The sequence below is a fragment of the Anser anser genome, assembly GCF_964211835.1.
Source record: "Anser anser genome assembly, chromosome: 10".
In the NCBI taxonomy this organism is placed as follows: Eukaryota; Metazoa; Chordata; class Aves; order Anseriformes; family Anatidae; genus Anser; species Anser anser.
Genome location: NC_139730.1, coordinates 18,019,459 through 18,038,786, shown reverse-complemented (window position 1 = coordinate 18,038,786; position 19,328 = coordinate 18,019,459). Strand labels below are relative to the sequence as shown.

Sequence of the window (19,328 nt, the reverse complement as noted above, 5' to 3'; positions counted from 1 at the left end):
TTGCGATGACTGCTTTTTAAAGTTTTCTTACAACTAGCAATAGAAATTAGGAAGCGAGCAACATATAATGTAAGGAGGAGAGTTGTTATCTAGGCATCTTTACATATTATCTTGAACTAATAGCAACATTAAAAAAAACTGAACTCATAGTGACAATTTGAGATCAACTACATCAAAGACAACTTGGATAAGAGATAGCTTGGATATTTGTTAAACTAAAACTATGAAATCTTGCTAACATTCTTATAGGATTCTATTACTTTAATTAATTCACCTTTCACAATTGTTTGTATTGTTAATGGCATGTTAACTGCCAATGCATTAGAACTGAAATTCAAATGATCCTTGGTTTCAAACTCAACTCTACTACTCTCAAACTCTTATCAGTTTGTTAACAATTTTGTTGACAAGGTGAATGCATGATTTCTATTCTGGAAAGTAAATGGCACAGGTTTCCATTTTGGAAAGTAAACAATAGTAATAGAGAAGGGTGTGTGCATGTACGTGTGTTGTTAAAAATTACAGAATTAGAGATTACAAAAATTGAAAACATAGGCAAACTAAAATGAGGCTGAAAAGAAACATTTTCATCACCTCTTTAGTATAGCTCGCTGTTTAAATTTTAGTAGCAAAACAGTAGTATTATCTGGGTACACATCAAAGTTAAATAAGCTGGGAAGTTAAACTAGCTCACTGAGAAGATTTTACAACAACTGGCTACTTACCCAGGGCAATTCTTTCAGTACTTGCCAATGCAGACCTCATCGCACACGTTAATGTGCTTAAGAAACACAGTCAGGTTTATCAACTTTGAATGTCAGTACCTACTGAAGATCTGTAAGCACACTGTACTTGCAGAAACTCCTTCCAGAGGTGAGAACTACCGAAGGGAAGAGGTCTTGCCCCTTCAGTTTCTCTACAGACTGGAACCCATCATAAATTGGTGCCCCAGTAACAAATAATAGAGGAAAGATTATGGGATGGTGATCCACATATACTAATACTTACAGAGCCAGTTTCTGTAGGACAAACTCTTTTTACCATCAGCACAACAGGGTGCAGGTTTTATCAAAAATGCATAAACTTCACCAAGATGCCTTTTTGTTGTTGTTGTTGCTGTTGTTGTACGTGCAAAGATCCAAAATCAGAGAGTAAATAGAACCATAGAATCGTTAAGGTTGGAAAAGACCTCCAAGAGCATCTGGTCCAACCGTCCCCCTACCACCAATATCCCCCACTAAACCATCCCTAAGCACCAGGTCCAACCTTTCCTTGAACACCTCCTGGGACGGTGACTCCATCACTTCCCTGGGCAACCCATTCCAATGCCTAAACACTCTGAGAAGAAATTTCTCCTGATTTCCAACCTGAACCTCCCCTGGTGCAACTTGAGGCTATTCCCTCTAGTCCTATCACTAGTCATCTGTGAGAAGAGGCTGACAACCAGCTCACCACAACCTCCTTTCAGGAAGATAGAACAGGCTTGTAGCAGTACAACTCTAAAGCCTAAGAGCTAGATCTTGAAAAGCTGATCTCCACATTATATGTATTTCAGGGGATTTTCCTAGGAAGTATATCTAGGCTGGTTCTGTGGAGTCAAACCCCACTAGCCATTACAGCACAGTACACGCACTGTTGTGTTATGTATTCCGGTTCAGCTTCATCTGAAAGTTGCCTTTAATTATCTTTGATTCTCATATATGTTTCCTGCATTCATACTATATGATATTGCTAAACTATTTCAATATACAAGCCCAACTTGTTTCAGATGTTCTCCCTAGATCATCAAGCTCTGAATTTCAAATTTCAATAATTAAAAGCTGGGGAAAATTAAATAGCAATAGGAATTAAAATATTGTATCCTTGGCATGCAGCCTTGGAGCTCTGAAAAAAAGCATTCCATACGAGTTTATGGTTCAAAATACCAACTAACAGTACAACAATATCCAACTGAAACAATGATAAGCTTAAAAGGACAAATAAATCAACAATTAAAGTAGCATTCCAACCTTCCTTCTTCCCAACCATATATATTTACAAACGTTTAACTGGTTATAAAAAAACATATGGCTTATTTAAAGATACATTAGGCCAATTTAAACATAGTTAACATCATTTTTTCAAATTGGATCCTTTACTAGCTACAAAATATTTTACTGTGATTGTAAACTTTGCATAGTAGGAAAGAACCTCTTAATAATCAAGCTTCTCTGCAAAGAAAATCTCAGCTTAAAGAGTAATTGAAAGCTTACAGTTGCATGCAAACAGTTACTCATTATCTCACTAGCAAATTAATTTTATCTATTATAACAATATCCAAGCACAGTATTGTATTTCAAAGTGTATTTTAAGTCTGAACTTTATAGAAGCTACTCTAACATGAAACAAAATCACTTTCTTCAGTCAACTTTCTTTTTTTCTTTTTCACTAGTGTTTGCCAATGAGATTATTAGCAAAATCTTGATTTTGCACAGAAGATAAATTTGTTTGGGTTCTATTAAGGATTCTAGTTTAAATTAAAAGAAAAAAAATAATCCTCAGAGGTAACTCTAGTAAGTGTGCATTAATTAGTATTTTGAAAAAAATCCTAGACTTATGAAAGAACTAGTACTGTCCTTTCACTATTTCATGCACGTGTTCATGAGTTGTAGTTATTAAAACCATGTAAATTTATTTAATGATTTTCTGTATATTTGTTTCCCATATTTCAATTTTTAACACACAAATACCATTTTTGAACAGTTGTCTCATTACATTCCTCCCAATATGGCTAGCCCTAGCACAGTGCCAGAGGAATGAAGAGACAAAAATGCTCATATTACAAGCCACTTCCTCCCTTCACCAATTTGATTAACAAGCTGGTGTAATATTGGCTTTGCTACAACCAAGATTGAACAAACAGCACTGCCCAGTCACTACCTTCTGCACTTCGTGGTACCCTGGCTACCATGACTATACTGGAATTATTAAGTACAAAGGATTATAGATGCAACTCTTCCCTTCTCCATTTCCATTGTAGAACAATTCTACTTTATTTAATCTGTGATTCTCATTGCCTGCTTTCACATCACTATTTATCCCTGTGACAAAGGCACGTTATACAAGGGCAGGAGTTAGAAGCTAATGGACAATACTGTCTCACCTTCAGCACACTTCATCTGTGTAAAGCTACCATAGCTTCAAAGCAATTGCAAGCGGCAACTGCAGGAATCTGCAGAAAGTAACTGGAAACATGACTGCACAGCATATTTTGCACCAGCACAAAACGCCATTTTATGTTATCACTACACTTCTATTCATTCTCTGGCATGATGACAATTGACAGTACAGTACTAGAAAAAAATGCTGTCAATGTATTACACAAAATAAGCAGTCTTCCCTCTGCATCTTTTTTCCCAAAGAGGTTAGGAAATCCCTTAATACATTTCTAAAATTGACTAACTGCAATTCAAGCAAATATTTATCACCTCAAAAAGTAGTAATTTGGTAAGAAACACTCTAAGTGTACGACCATTAAAATTGTACATTAAACAGTCTGCAACAACAATTGCCAACATTTAGCATATGCTGGGAAAAACAAATCCCAAGGACAGATTTGAATACACTCCACTAAAAACAGGAGGCAGGTAATAGTGGATAGTACGGCTTGGGAGCATGCCTTGTTTACAGAGAAGGTTACACACAAAGCTTTCTTTTGTTAAATAATGAATTACCCCTGAACTGTGAAGGCACTGTTCCCTGTTCATCTTCCAAGATTTATTTCCACCATCCCCTGCAGCAGTTCCATTGCTGAAGCTAGACAGGAGTTACATGGTGTCAGATGACTTGGACAACTTTGCCCCCCATCACAGCAGTCTGATCCACGTTCCTGTGATGCTTTTAAATGCTTTGAGAGGTACAACCTTCTGCTGGCTCTTTGGTATCACGAGCTTCTTGGCTTATCCCTACCACAACCCCACGAACCGATCACAAGAACACGTGCTTTTACCATCAAAATGGCTGCTTACAGTCAATGTTAAATTGAAAAACACTAGACGCCTACTCTCCACCACAGCCTATAAAAGAAGAATTTAATTACAGGATCAATTCTCTAACCAGGAAAAATCTTCAGGTAAAATAAATACTTGATTTCTCTATTGTTCAAAGTTTCTGTTTTCCCATTTCCATTTTGGTACAATCTGGCATGATGTTAAAATAAAAGTAGTAACAGTGATTAAAAAACAACAAAATCTTTTTCATTTCATTCTTATCTTATTCTAGGTAGATAGCAGAGAGGTATAAGTTATTAATGACATATACAACTATAGACACTCAAATGAAATAAAAGAATTTTTATCCTTTAAATACCTTTGGCAGGTATCCTTTACACCTGACAAAAGGAAAAAATGTGATGAAGAATCTTTGTCAGCAAATAGTATAATCTCTTAAGTATTTAGGTTAACTATGTAATGGATACTAGCTTTAGGCAGCAGGGGCAAGGACATGACAAGGTTCCACTGAAAATAACGAAGATTCAGTCCTTCAACAGCGATGGAGATCTGGCCAATACTACCAAAAGCAACAGTGTCAGAACAAAATCCAAATTTATGTAGATAGAATTAAAACTGTATTAAGTTTTTTTGTGTTGTTTTTATTATTATTATAGGCCGTCTGTCATACTGTGCTCCCATGACAAGTGCCAAGTAGACCTTCATTACAATATTGGCAACGATCATGCGAAAAAAAACAAGAAATCACGTTCTCAAATCATACATAGTCTGCAATCCTCACTCAGTTCAATCAGCAGATACTGCTTTCCGAAACTACAAAATCCTTTACTTTTCAGTTGTGGAGTTCTTCCCAGACCATAGAGAATTAAATGTCCACTTTCATTTCCTTGAAGTTCTGAACAGGATTTTCCTGTCTACTATTGATCTGAGGAAATATGCAACTGATTTTGTATTTTACTGTATGAACTCGGGGATACATTTGCAGCATACAGGATTTAAATACAGTAAATACAGCTCCAATGAAATCTTAACCCTTAAAAGAAAATAGCTTCCAAACATTTTAATGAAAATAGTAGTTTACATCTCTCTTGCACTAAATTATAAAATTGTTTGATCGGGAGTGGTTTAGAAACTAAAATCATTCAACTTGTGTTTCAAGTCGTGAATAGAAGGCTGCCTTCCACTGGTCACCACATCTACTGTAACACAAACAAAAGCAGCCTTAGAAAATTGACAATATAATTCCCATTTACAAAAAACACTTTTGTTTGAATACTGAAAAAGACCTCATTGAGATGCTAATCATATGTTACATTGTGATATCTGAAAGGCACTAAAAAGCATATTGTTTCAAAAGGCAGATATGTGAGTGACCAAAAAATATACCAAATTAAAGCAAAGATTTCTCCTCCCCCAGTCTCTCCTAAATTAGCTATGTGAGCATTTTTGTCGCCTTTGTCTTGTGTAAGATACTACAAGTTTGGCTCTATTTCACAAGAATTAGCTTAAGTTAATACAGTAACAGATTAGGGTTTGTTTTTATTTTTAAAGCTACTGTAAAGCCTACTTTTTTTTTTTTTAATTTGGAAATGCAGTTCAATTCAAAAATAGCTCTAAGGAGGTGCAAAAAAAAAATTAATCTCAAAAGCACTATTAAGAAAGCAACAGAAGCAGTTGTATACTTCAAGTATTTCAGACCACAGAAATCATAGAAGCATCAAGGATACCAATGAAAAAAGCATTAAACTGTACAATCATGAGGCATGCACATCAGACTCTGCCTTGTAAACAACAGGAGTGGTGCATTTTCAAATAGTGCTGCTTGGAATTAGCTTCATGATGGGCTATTTTCAACCATGCTGAGCAAGCTCCAAAGCTCACTCATTTCCAAATCACTCATTTGGTGATTTGGAAGCCGTATTTTACTGTTGCTTAGATGTGGCTCTCTGGAAAAGATTGAGACTATCCTCTCTGATAATCTGATTTTGTTTCTAGCTGATGACTGATGCACTAGATTCAAGAGCAAAAACAGTGTAAGCCAACATACTACCATCTAAATAAATAATTGAATATACATCCTACTCCTATTAAGTTTAATAGGACATTACTATGAACCAAGTTCATTGTTAGCTTTATCCAGCTCTCAACTGATCAATTTACTCCTACAACAGGGATTGCTTCTACAAGACAGCAATACTAATTTTCATAAAATCAAATCATTTGGTCCTTTAAGGTATAGTTCGATTTATTTCATTAGTTGATTTCAGTGAAGAGTATTTTTAATCCCCCCTATTGTTTACAGCACAAGGAACAGGGACAGATAATCTTCCTGCTTGCCTTGCTCCTTGGAAACAGGGAAAATCTCTTATGTCCCTTTAATTCCCGTCTCCCATTTCTACAACAAGGTTAATATAAACTCCTATGAAGCAGATAAGGACTTATTTACAGAAAGTGCTATGTAAGTGGTAGTCCAGTATTCCCATTATCAGGCAGTGAATTAATTTTTCAGTTATACTGAAAGAATTCAGAAGCATGTGCAAATTATTTACAGATAACTTGTTATAAAACTGTATCTTACAGTTTCAGTACAGGATTTTGTAGTTTTTTACTACTTTTCCCAACTACTCTTTTCATGTTACAGCAGAGAACCATGCAATACTCCAAGAACTGTTCTTGCCTGTTCAACAGTTGCCTTGTTCCAGCAAGGCAAAAGACCTGCTCGGACTTCCACCTGCAATGCTCTGTAAAGCCGAAAATTAAATTCATTTTGCAACTTCTGAGAGCCAAAATCAGTAAGTGAAACACTACCCTATGAGGTTACTTCATTCTCAAATATGGGTCTTGTAAAAAGCAGGAAGATGCACATTTAAGCAGTCAGAGAACAAGTGCCACTCACAACGTACATATGACTCAGTAACTGCATTAATTCAGAAGCTCTTTGAAATTATGCAAGTTGTATTTGTTTGTATTTCTGTCAGCTGAAGACTGATCATATATACAAAGGCAGGCAGACAGCAGAACTGATGCATCAGTTCTGAAGACATAGAAGTTCTCTATGGTACTTCACTGTCCTTCTGGACATTTACATCCAAAGCTAGACTTCTGAGGCTATACTCTTCAAGTAGTATTCCCTGTAGACTTAAGACAGAACTCCCGTCAGAGCTGTTTAAAACAGGACATACTGGGTGCCACCACATCTTTTAACAAGCTATCTGAAGATTGTTGTGACCTATACATGCAGGTGAAGCTTTCATTTTCCACAAACACCACCGTTACTAGTTGTTGGTAAGTGCATAGGGTCTTGAACTTTAATTACACTTTATTTTACAGATCGCAGGAAAGATCAGTCAGACCAGGGAGTGTTAAGAAGGCATTTTTCTAAAGAAATGTGTGTCCACTGAACAGAAAATACACTGCTTATATGTTAAGGATTGCTTAAAATGACAGAATAAGGAAAACTCAATTGGATTTGCCCTAAATCTTTTTCACACAAGTTTTAATCACGTTAGGACAGCACAATTCACATTGTCACACGCAAACCAAAGTCTCACTTGATGCATATAAATAGCTTACAGTTTTTGGCATTTAATAATAAAAATATTTCATCTGTAGCACAAAATGGAAGTACTCACTGATATCATCTTCATGATAGATGACAGAGTGGAACGGTAAAGTTTTGTCCTTAATGTATCTCTCTGCTGGTTCAATATAAAAGGTCCCACTATGAGTTTGGATGAACCCTTCAAATCTTCCATCAATAACAGATCCATGGCTAAGACTCCCTTGCTCACCTGTTAAGGAAAAAAGGTACTTTTTTAATACCTTCCTAAAAGCCTTCAGTCCTGTACAAACTTCAAGAATACACTCTACACAAGGTGTTAATCAGACAATGCTAAGACATGATACTTGCATAATTATCTTAATAGTGCAGCAGTTTCCAACTGCTAAAAACCTATTAATTATACAGTAGTAAGATTCTATATAATAGCAGTAAAACATTCTTGCAGCAAATTTGTGCCTGAACTCTGAAGACTAAGAATATTCAACAGTAAGACATGGTTGCCCAAAATCATAGTTCTTAGGTTCGATAGCTTCCAAAGCCTTCATTACAAATCAAGATACATACGTGACAGACTTAAAAAGCATACAATGAAGAATTCAACTCCATATTCCAGAATTGTCATGTATACAGCATTAAATCTTATAATCAAGTGCTGTCATTATGCACCTATTCATACAATTGTAAAAAAAATCATTGACTGTATATTGAATTCTGAAAGCTTTCTGAGGAAGATTTCCCGATATGCAAGACACCCATGTTTCTCTTCAGGCATAACCCTCTAAAAACTGTAGCTAGATTTAAATGTGGGATGAAATGATTATGTGTTTGAAACATTTACAATCTGGATAAGTACAACTGTCTACTACAATATGCAACATCCCCAGAATCCTTCTCCATAAAAAGCATAGAAGATTACTGAAAAACGTTTATACGCTTCTCCATTGAGGAGGGTTCAGAATCACACTATCGAATTATCAAAACTGTACTTCCAACTCCCATACCTCAAAAGCCATCTGACCTACTTAAGTCAACAAGCACGTTGGTCTACCTAGATGCATATTAAGCACTGTGTATACTTCTTTTTCCCCAGTTCAAAACTGTCACTTTAAGACTGCAGGACATTACTAATAGGGATCTTCAGGAGCCAGTTAGATTTCTTTCAGATCTGAGACAGACTGTACAGAGGGACAGAGAAAGTCTTAATCCTCCTCTTCATCTACTTTTAATTCCTTCATTCTCCTTCCTTTTTAATCAATTTTCTTCTATATTTACTGAAATAACAGAAATCAGGTATTTTACCCTTAATGGTGGCAGCTCTATAGTCGTTCAATTTCTTTAAACTAAGAACAGTATCTGATTTTACTTTTTTTTTTTGTTTAAATGCAGACAGCTTTTTCTTTTTTTAATGCATCAGACTTCTATAAAGAATAAGTTCATAAACTGAGTTGAGCCTCAAGTTTCATGGATGTATAAGAAATACCAAGTAAAAAAATCATTTAACTATCACTCATTTGAGAATAAAAGCAGGGGGAATTTCATTTAGATGCATTATTAAAGTTTAACAATGAAGGTAACCTAATCACATAGATATTCACTTCCTGCATGTACTTTTAAAAACTCCTGTTTTAAAATGACTGCACTTTAATCCATTTTAAAGTGTAGTACTTACCATAAATGTGTCCAGTGTAAATATGGGAGGTATCATAATCAATTACTTGATTTGATGTTTCTACTTTAAAATCCTCACTAAAAAGAGATGTATCTCTCTTCATTCGAAGGTTGAAATGCCTGAAGTGAAAAAAAACAGATGGTAAACTGGCTTTGAGCTTCAGTTACAAAAGCACTCAGTGAAGTACTTCTGACCAACACTGCCATGCAAACAATTTGCAAAATTGTAAAATTTACCTATAGAAAATGTTTATACTGTCCGAGAATTTGACCATAGCCTAGAAAGATTTCCTTAAGCAAGACTATTTAGATGCTTTTGATACAAGAAGCTAAATCTACAAGATTTAAGCCAGAACATAGGGTTAGACCTAAGTGCATACATCTAAAATGCTGACTCTGAGTTGTTCCCACTCTTCTAGAAGATGCAGATTTAACTATAGGAAAAATCAATTATTTCTGTGAGACAGATGAGAAGCAGAATAAATAAGAACCACTATCAGCTTATTTTACTTTCTTTGCCAAAATTTAAGTATAATGTGAATGAAATGTGGGTAAGCTAATTACTGTATCATCTGAAACTGAAACATTTGTATTGAAACAAATACTAAAACTGGTAGAGTTATGTGTGTAACTATGTAAACAACTCCACTCTTTTAATTACCTTGTCCAAATTACAACACTAAGTTCTTTGACAGAACTCCTACTGCTAGTCTTTGTATGAAACATATGACATTCTTATCTTTGTAAGAAAACAGAAGTTTGATTCAGTAGAGTCACTGTCATAATTTGAGTGTTATACATGAATTCACAGAATGTTAGGGATTGGAAGGGACCTTGAAAGATCATCTAGTCCAATCCCCCTGCTGGAGCAGGAACACCTAGATTAATTCATACCTGTGACATCCATTATTTCAGCATTTCATTTGTTATTTTCTTAAATTCTGTATCAATACATTGTTCAAATACAGATCAGTGAACTTATATTCTTGATTTTCTTAGATTTGCACAATCTTGAATTTGAAGAAATATTATAGTTATGTCACCAATTTGTTACATCAAGAGTAGCCTTGGTAAGTTGACTAGCTCTGTGTCAGAGTATTCATCCAAAAGGGCACGACCAGTCTCTCAATACACACTGTATACTAATGACGGAGCTGACTTTCCACAGGGAAAGCTTATGTCCATTTGTACTAACAGAAGAATAACCATAAAAATTAAGGACCACAGTGTAAGGTCAATTAGATACACTAGGAAGTAATTAGGCTTTATCCAAATTAAATACAGAATATCTTCAATTTTTGCTTGCATATTAGCTATTATAATGAAACTATAGGTATAAATATTTTGAAACTACTGTATGCTAAAATGTAAAATTCAAGATCAAAGCAAAAAGGCATGCCTACGCTTGAAAGGGCTCTATAGTGACTCATGTTGGCTATTCTATAATGCATACATTATGCTACAGTCAAACTATATTTATTATTGTCGCCACAGTGAAAATGAATCTTCAAAGCAACCACTATCCTCTGCTGATGCATGAGAGTTATCTCCTGTGAGGTTATAGGTTATGAAATTCTGAGCTATGGCTAATAGATGTGAAAGGTTAAACTTCAGCAGTTCACTGTGACACTCAGGGACACTCACAGCCAAGCCAGCCAGTGCTCGCGTTATTGTTTCAATATGGACGTAATATAGCTGGGCAGATTCTCCTCTTAAAATGAAGAAACAACTCACTACAGATGCACTTGAATATCTGTCACTGAAAAATGCACGTCAGTAAATAGTCACTAACTATCCACGCACAGATAGGACCCACATGTGGATGGTAACCATCCATGCGTGCTTTACAAAAGCTAGCTAGTACTTACACTATCATGGACAGACACAGTACGAGTTCTTCCCCTTTAAGTTAGTATCTTTACTAGCTCTAAAAAGCTGTCTTTTCATAACAGGATAATGATGATGATGAAATAACATGAATGAGCATCCCAGGAAAGCATCCTATACAAAATTATACAAGACATTATGGGTGGATGACACGACACTTTATTTTGTGCGGCTTTTCTGAGCAGAAGTTGGAAATGAACAGGCAGAAAAAAGACCAGGAATGATAAGAACTTGAAGATTTTCACTCACGTACTTCAAGAAGTTCTACTCACTTTGTAATACTTTGAACTTTAGTTTTGAATTTCCCCTGTGACCAAGTTCCCCATAGTTATTGACGATGGATAAGACTCTCTCCAAGTACATCTGAACTGAAGTTAAATGAGCAGAGACCCTCAGTACTTTAGAACAGCTCTCCTCCCATGTCTAACATATGATAAAGACTTCGTACTGTAATAATTCTATAATTTTGTCTGTGGTGAGTCAAAATTTCTACTAATCTCACCAAGATCATCTAATATGGCTAAAATGATGTTTTGTTTTGTTTTCTGGTGAAGAAAGTAAACTTCCAGAAAAAACAAACAGACAAAAAAAATATATTTGCTCAGAAGTACAAAACAAGAAGTACAAAACAATTACTTTCCAATTAAACATACACGAATACCACTAGAAAAATGTCAATTAAAAAGACACTGAAGAAACTGTTTCTAATAGCCAATTGCATCAGGAACTTCTATGCAGGTTTGAAATACACTTTGTAAGACAATGTAATACTTCTTACATGTTAACTCCTGTATATGCAGTAAGTGGAGCAGGAAAAATTTGGACTTCATCATAGAATGAAAGTGAATCATTTATCAATTTGAGCCTGAAATAACAAAGTAGGTAGATGAACAAGCCTTAGGCCTCGACTGGGAGTCATCCAAGCTATCCTTTCCTCAGTTACCAAGTCACCTAAGTTAGCATCTTACAAATTAGCATGACATTTAGTGTTGCACTTCTGGACTACCACTGCTGACTATCCTCTAACCACACGTTAGGGTCAGTTTTGAGTAGATGCCCTGCACTACAGCACTGTGCCTTTGGAAGGGCCAGGGGAAGCTGAGCACAGTTTATAGAAGCTGGAAATTGTTCTTCCTCCTGGGTGGCATCCCCTTCCCATCACTATTATGCTACCCGTCACTTCAACAGGGACTGTTAGAAGTTAGATGTACTAAATACAGTTTCACTGGTTTAAAACTAAGAAGCCTTTATTTCTTTTTTTTTTTTTTCCTTTTCATTTCTTCTTCTTTCTTCCTTTTGGCACTGGTATATAACACTAAATTGTAACTCAAATGCTAATTCAGTTATGCTGTCAATTATCTGACTATTAATATAATTAGCTCTCTTTGCAGGATTAGAGAACTTTTTCAAGTACAAAATAATGCAGATGTGTTTCATATGGACAATTCTCAACCATTTGATTTCTTAATTTAGCCAAACTATTAGATAACCCGAACACTTCAGAGCTATTTTTAAATAGGTCTTTTCTTGGTCAAACATGCTTGATGGTAACAGGATTATCTGTCTGGACTGCTGACCCTTCTCATTCTGAAAATGAAATGACTACTCTTCCCTTAATTCTCCCCCATCAAGAAAAGGAGGGAGAAGATAAGCAGTCAGGGAAAGCAAATAAACTACCAATTAGTCTCTACTTTCAAGAGTTAACAACTTTAACAAATTACCAAACTTTAAACAACAATAATCATAAAACTCCATGTATTACATGAAAGCTATAATAGGAAAAGTAAATTTCATTTTTATGGCTATGCAGAGACATGTTAGTGCGCTTCTTACAAGTGACACTGAAATTAATTGCACTGAAAGATGACAGCTTATAGCTGGGGAAACTCCAAATTGTAATGGCTGCATCAAACAAATGCATGGCTGGCAGGGACCCCAAATAATCCAGCTCATCCCACTTTACAAAGACAGAATTAAGAATGCTGCCACCAACTTCAGTAATGCATCTGATCTGTCAGTAAGAAATTTCCAAAGACCCTACAGAAAATCCATTTTGGTGTCTCACCTGATATAGAAGTTGATCTAACATTTACTATAGATTTCTTCTAAGTAAGTATTTCTTCCCCTTTCTTAAAGGGACTATGCACAAGACTCTGTCCTCAAAATTATATGGAAGAGAATGCATCTCTGTTTTCTTTCCTGGGTTAAATCTGGTAACATCATGAATTGTTCTGAGGACAGAAGACTCCAGAGAAGAGCAACTGATTTGTCTGTATCACTCATGGATATGGTTTCTAAACCCAGCCACAATGGAATAAGCAAGAAGCTTCAAGGTTGTTTTTGTTTGTTTTTGTTTTGTAATTACCATATCTGCAGCATGTGTAGAGTTCTCTGTGCTAGCACCTGTAGCAGCGTAGACTAAGCTATTTCCTAGGCTAATTACATACCAGGCAGAAGGTAATTATTTCCAGAAAAATAATGCTCATTTTATTTTCACACTTACTAACTTGCATAAGACATTTCTCAGCAGCAGGAGTGTCTAGAATAGGCATAAATCAATTAAGACCAAGATTTGACCTTGCTTACTGATTGCAGCTTCTGTCTTACACATACCTGGCAACTTAATTTAGTTACTGTGTGGCTGCTCATTTGACCGAAGCCAGAATTTTTAGTAAAACTGTTCACATTGTTACATAATCAGCTTTGTTAACAAATACATTTTCCCATGCCTTGCTCATTAACAGCAGTACCCTAAAGACCATCAAGAGGCAGATTTTGATTTTACCGTAGTTTACCTCCGGGAGACTATATCAGACTTGCAAATACATAATGCAGCAACCTGGTGATAATTGAATAAAAATACGTGATAGTGACATGTTTAGTTAAAAAACCACTAGTTTCCCATGGGCTCCAGTTATTTGAATCTTGTGCTCTAATCACAGAGCAAGCAGTTTTAAACAAAAAGCTGTGTGCATATGCTGACAGCACAAGACAAAAAGAACATTAAAGGTGCAAACGCAAGAATTAATGTTTAATCTATTATTCCATTTCTTTTCAGTATGAGTCTAGGGTCAATGATTTTGCCATGATGAAACATTCAAAACATTATGCTACTGACAAAATCTGCAGACTGTTTTCCAAAACTGGCAGAGAAAGATACTGTCAGCAGTATGCAGAAAAGGTACTCGGTGCTTTTTCTTCCCTATTTTTCCTCCATCAGATTCCCATTAGCAACCAGTGGCAGGCTAAGGATGCAGAATTACTCAGGGACCAGAGGAGATTGTTAACTAAAAAAAAATATGAAAAGAGGAAGATGGAGGAGTTACACCACACCTGGAAAAAGTGCCTGAGAAAAGGAAACAGAAAGTTATGGGCTTGCAGCAATATGCAGTGTGACAGGGAAGTCCATCTAAGGTTCACATTCTACTTCTTGGTAGGAATCAGATGCACAACAAATCTTTGCAGATGTGTTTCTGTGAGTCTCCTCACAAGGCAGGATCCAGAAGATACTACTCTGCTTGAGGTACAAGTCTTTTACCCTTACATTTTCCCATTTAAGAATTCAAAGACTCTCATCTCTGAGAAACTGAAAGTCTATTGCTGGAAAATAATTTGAGCCCCTCTTTCTACCTGCCCTCCACATGAGGCTTCACAAAATCTAAGTTCAACACCCACAGGCTGTTCGACTCATTCCAACCCTGAACTGTAATAAATAGGAGACAGCTTAACAACTGAATAGTGGGTTTAAACTACTTACAGGTGAAATCCACACTTAGGGACATTATTTTTTTACACTGTTTTTACATACTAGTAAGCCCACACAACATATCCATCATCATGTAACTGACAATTCCCAAGGTCCATCCACCTGCTCTAAAGAAAATGCATCTTTGAAACAGCAGGTGACAGCGTCTCCAGGTTTAGCGTTCTTTCTATTAACTACTTAGATGCAGGTAGACAATATCAGCCTCTAGTAGGTATTTATATAAAAACCAATCTCAACAGCATCAGTACACTGAGCAATCCCAACTAGAATGCTTGCAGCTAATGTTTGTTTGCCGTTGACACCCCCTACAGTGGCTTTTCTAATTGCTCAGAGACTTCTTTCCTGACCTTCAGAAGTCAGACCTGCCAAGCTTGTTATTCTAGAAGCACATAACTGAGGAGGTAGCCTTCACCTTAAACAATGTGCCACTGATTATTCTTCATATACCTAGCTGTAAACACATAAGCTGGCTCCGATAGCAGAAACCATCCAAGTAGGTTAACAAGTAGCTATGGGTTGTCCAGTGTACACTCCTAGAAAGCAGGTCAAGCATTTCTCTGTCCTCAGGAGTACAGTGCTCAGATTTTAAGAGCAGATAATCTTTATCCAGGGCTTTTTTTTTCCTTTCAGTACAAACTTTTAGTTAGGAGAGTTAGGTACAAACTCTATGCCACTTGGTTTCCTGTTCATCCAAAACAACCTTCCTATCTGTATTTACATAAGGTTTGAAAATGTGCCACTTTCTAACAGATTTCAAAAACAGGTGAGGAAAAAAAAACGCAAAACAAAACCCCAAAAAAACAGGTGAAGAAAAAAATGTAAGCTACTCCATTAATTCAACCTAAGAAACTAGTTTATAAAGAAGTTTCCTTAGTGAAACAAAGAAAGACATTAGGATAAATCTGCTAGCTGGTAGCATGGCATGAGTAGATAGAAAATGCATTCCCTAAGCACTTTCATTTAAGTCTATCGCTTTTCATTTGGCTACGTACACCAAAGCTTGCTGGCCAAAGAGTTCTAACACCTTAACACACCGGGAAGCTCTGCGCTGCAGCCGCACAGGCTCACCTCGATGCCAATAGACATTAGAGTGAGACTTGGGTTTTCCAGGCGAACTTGACTGAAATGCTAAATGCTTTTTTTCCCAAGTGCTAAACATACTCCAAGGTACTGTATTTAAACCCACAAAATGCAAGACATTTAACCCATAGATCAAACTTTTTTTTTCCTTTTTTTTTTTTTTTTTTTTTTTTTTTAATATCAGAGAAAACACATTAAGCCAGCAATGAGTAAGAACTTAGGTTCTTGCTTATCCAATCTCTGTAAGACAAATCTTTAGCCTACAGGTATTTTTCATCAAAATGGATGTAAAAAGGGAGACCTGATTCGTTGGTCTCTTGCCTAGGAAGTTATTTTTAAAGGTATTTAACTTAAAAGAAGTTATAATAGATACAGGATAATGGAAGAATGGCCACAGAGCATTGAATAATGCTGAAAAGGTTACAGTTTGGGGTAATTTGTTTTTCTTTTTAAATTCAGGACAGCCTAAAATGAATTGTAGGAGAAGAATCTTGGAAATAAATAAATCAATCAATCACAGAAGCCAGCCAGCCCTATTGGATGACCATTAAAACAGCTTACTTAAGAAATTAGTCTGTTTAGTTGGGATTTTAAGTACACATGGAACTGGAAAACAAAGACATGACAAATTTTTAGATTAGCCCAGTAACTAAGAATATGCTTTACCTTACCAGACTCGCAGAAAGTAGAAGACTAATTTCATGAATTATATCGTATGCAAAATTACAGGAGTACTTCAAAATAAATTAAAAGCTATAAAAAGAACATCTGATGTGAAATAAAAGCCAGCAGATGACAAAAAAGTCTTCTTTAATCCAAGAGAATCTAGCTCAGTTACTTCAGTCCATTTCCGACAGCATCTCAGAATGCCACTTTTGAGATTCAAGAGATCAGATGTGACTTCCTTGTGGGTAGCCTCCTTGACTCTTATAATCTGCTCATTCAACAACTGTCCTAAACACAATTAACAGCTCTGAATAATGAGGGCAATAAAATAGGTTACGAATTACAGAGCCAAGAATAAAAAAATTAACACTTGGAAGGAAGATTGAAATTGTGCTCCACTCCTGCCATTCACAACTGCACCAGAAATGTTGCATAGCTCATAGCATACAGCAAGCCTCCCAAAGCATTTATGCAGTGTTCTGAAATGTGAAATGATAGTCAGCAGATGACAGAGCAGAAGTACTTTTGAGTCCAGATGAACTGCATAAGGTGAAGGCTGAAGATCAGGTTAATCCAGTTGCACAAACTGACATAAAACCTTACAGTCTTTATGTCATTTTTTTCCTATATTGAGTTAGTTTTTAAGATTTGAAGATGTTGGGAATGGGTTTAGCTGCCATGACTTGTAAGCCCAAATTAAAGTAAAAACCTAAGAAAAATGGTTGTTAAATTGCAGAAGATCTGAAGGAAGCTCTTGGTGTACCTTTAATTTAGTAGTAAGGTGTTATGGGTTCAAATGCCTCTTGAAAAATTCTACTTGTTCACTCACTGAAGTTGCATAGGCAACTTTACCAAGCTAGAGTCATCAACTAATCCAGGTGAAAGAGTGAACGTGGGTGTGGACTGGTTATTAAGAGGACAAATGAGGAAAAAATTAGAAAGCATAAGTTATTAGGAAAGCATTAGGTAAAACGACTGACAGCACAGTTAAACACTACATAGCTGTAGTTCCTTTATTGCTCTGAATGTATCAGGCTCTCAGCAATTCACGGTTTCTAAGCTGAGAGATCACCAGAGGACAGGCAAGTTTTTGAAGTTCTGTCCTGAAAATGAAATCCCTAATAGAGAAGCATCCAGCATATGTTTGACATTCTCCAGTTGATAGGAGCTCAGTTTAAGATATTCTGCGATTAGTATATTGCAAACATCTATACTGAAAAAGTAAAGAAAACTTTCAAACTTCTCTGCATGGGAAGGGTTGTGCTCAGTAGGCAAATGAGTACACATTTTATGGTTTAGTAAGCCAAGACAAGTATAAAATACTATGTCAATTTCAGCGATGTTCCAACTTCATTCTCAAAATTGCTGACATTACCTTGACATGCAAAATAAAGTTATATCACATTAAACTACTTCACTGTATCTCAGCCTGGTGCCACAAGCATTGCTCTTCTATGAACCATCCCATTTGGGTGCTTTCTTTTAAAAAGCTAAAACATAACAGGAACTTAATTGGTTAATAGTAACACCATGCATTAATTAATTTTGTGTGAATCCTGCCTGTGCTCAAAGGACACCTTAAATTAATTCACACTAAAACATTCACTATAAAATGACACATTTGATACAGTATGATTCCTAACTATATTGTTTTAAACTTCAAATTCCTTCTGATTTCAAGCCTTTTAGAAACAAGCACATTCTGCACCACTGGTGAAGCAACAACGTCAACTCATCTAAACTACATGGGTTATGATTCAAAAGAATTCATAGCTTACTTTCAGCGATCTTAAGTTACCTATTAAGCTAGTGTTTTAGCATTGAATAGTGGCTGGTATGTTTTAATACAGGCATTAAACCTGACATAGCAAGTTGTATTTTAGATCACCTAACAACAAGAAGTTTGAAAAATGTGTTCTTAACAGACTTATTGTGTAACATTTAACTTTCAGGTGAAGATTAAATAAGGCAGGGTTTCTCAAACAACGGTGTGTTATACACCCATTTGCAGAACTACTTAGTCTGGTGTGAAGAATGATAGCTGTGGGTTTAGTTCTATCATTACAGTACCTATTGCACATTATTAAACAGTTACTAAGCCCATGGTTACACAGTCACTTGGTATTATTTCTCTTTTCTCTTTTTCAAAACAGTCCTGTGAAGTAGAGCTCTTAAACCTGAACAGTCTACTGAAAAGAAACAGATGCAACTTCCACAGAGAATACTTCTAGCTGCCAACCATTTTCTGGACAACAAACCCTTAATTTTGCTGAATACTATTCTGGCATACATCAGCACTGCCACTGAAAAAAGTAGTGTTGCATCATCCCTCTTATCACAGCTGCTTATTTCTGCACCCATTTTTATGACAGCAAGTTTGCTTACAGTGAATTGAATGAGCAATTAGCCAGGCTGATAAACACCCAGCCAAATCACTTCCCTATCTTGACCGGCGGTGTGATCAACAGGCCCTTCTGGCCCAAATAGGAAAATTAGGCTTACAAAGTTCAAACCGGTACCCGAAATACAGCATAAAAGCCATTGTGGTGCAGCTAGCTCCATTTGCTATTTCCAGCAGTGAAATGCTGTAGATATTAGGACAGCTTCTTCAGTGTTTCCTGTCCACATAAGACAAACAGTTCTTCAGAAGCCAACTCAAAACAGAGATTAGCATCAGGGTACTGACATAGGTAATAGCTGTGTACTATCT

The 19,328-nt window shown here is 36.1% G+C and overlaps 1 protein-coding gene across 1 annotated transcript in view; it reads right to left on the bottom strand.

Moving 5' to 3' along the window:
- ADAM10 (ADAM metallopeptidase domain 10) overlaps nucleotides 1-19,328 on the bottom strand; it is a 49,503-nt gene that overhangs the window by 16,827 nt on the left and 13,348 nt on the right. The window contains exons 3-4 of the mRNA XM_083851162.1: nucleotides 9,221-9,339; nucleotides 7,622-7,780 (exon numbers count right to left, since the gene is read on the bottom strand). Coding sequence (XP_083707288.1) covers nucleotides 7,622-7,780; nucleotides 9,221-9,339 — 278 coding nt within the window. The remainder of the gene's footprint in view (nucleotides 1-7,621; nucleotides 7,781-9,220; nucleotides 9,340-19,328) is intronic.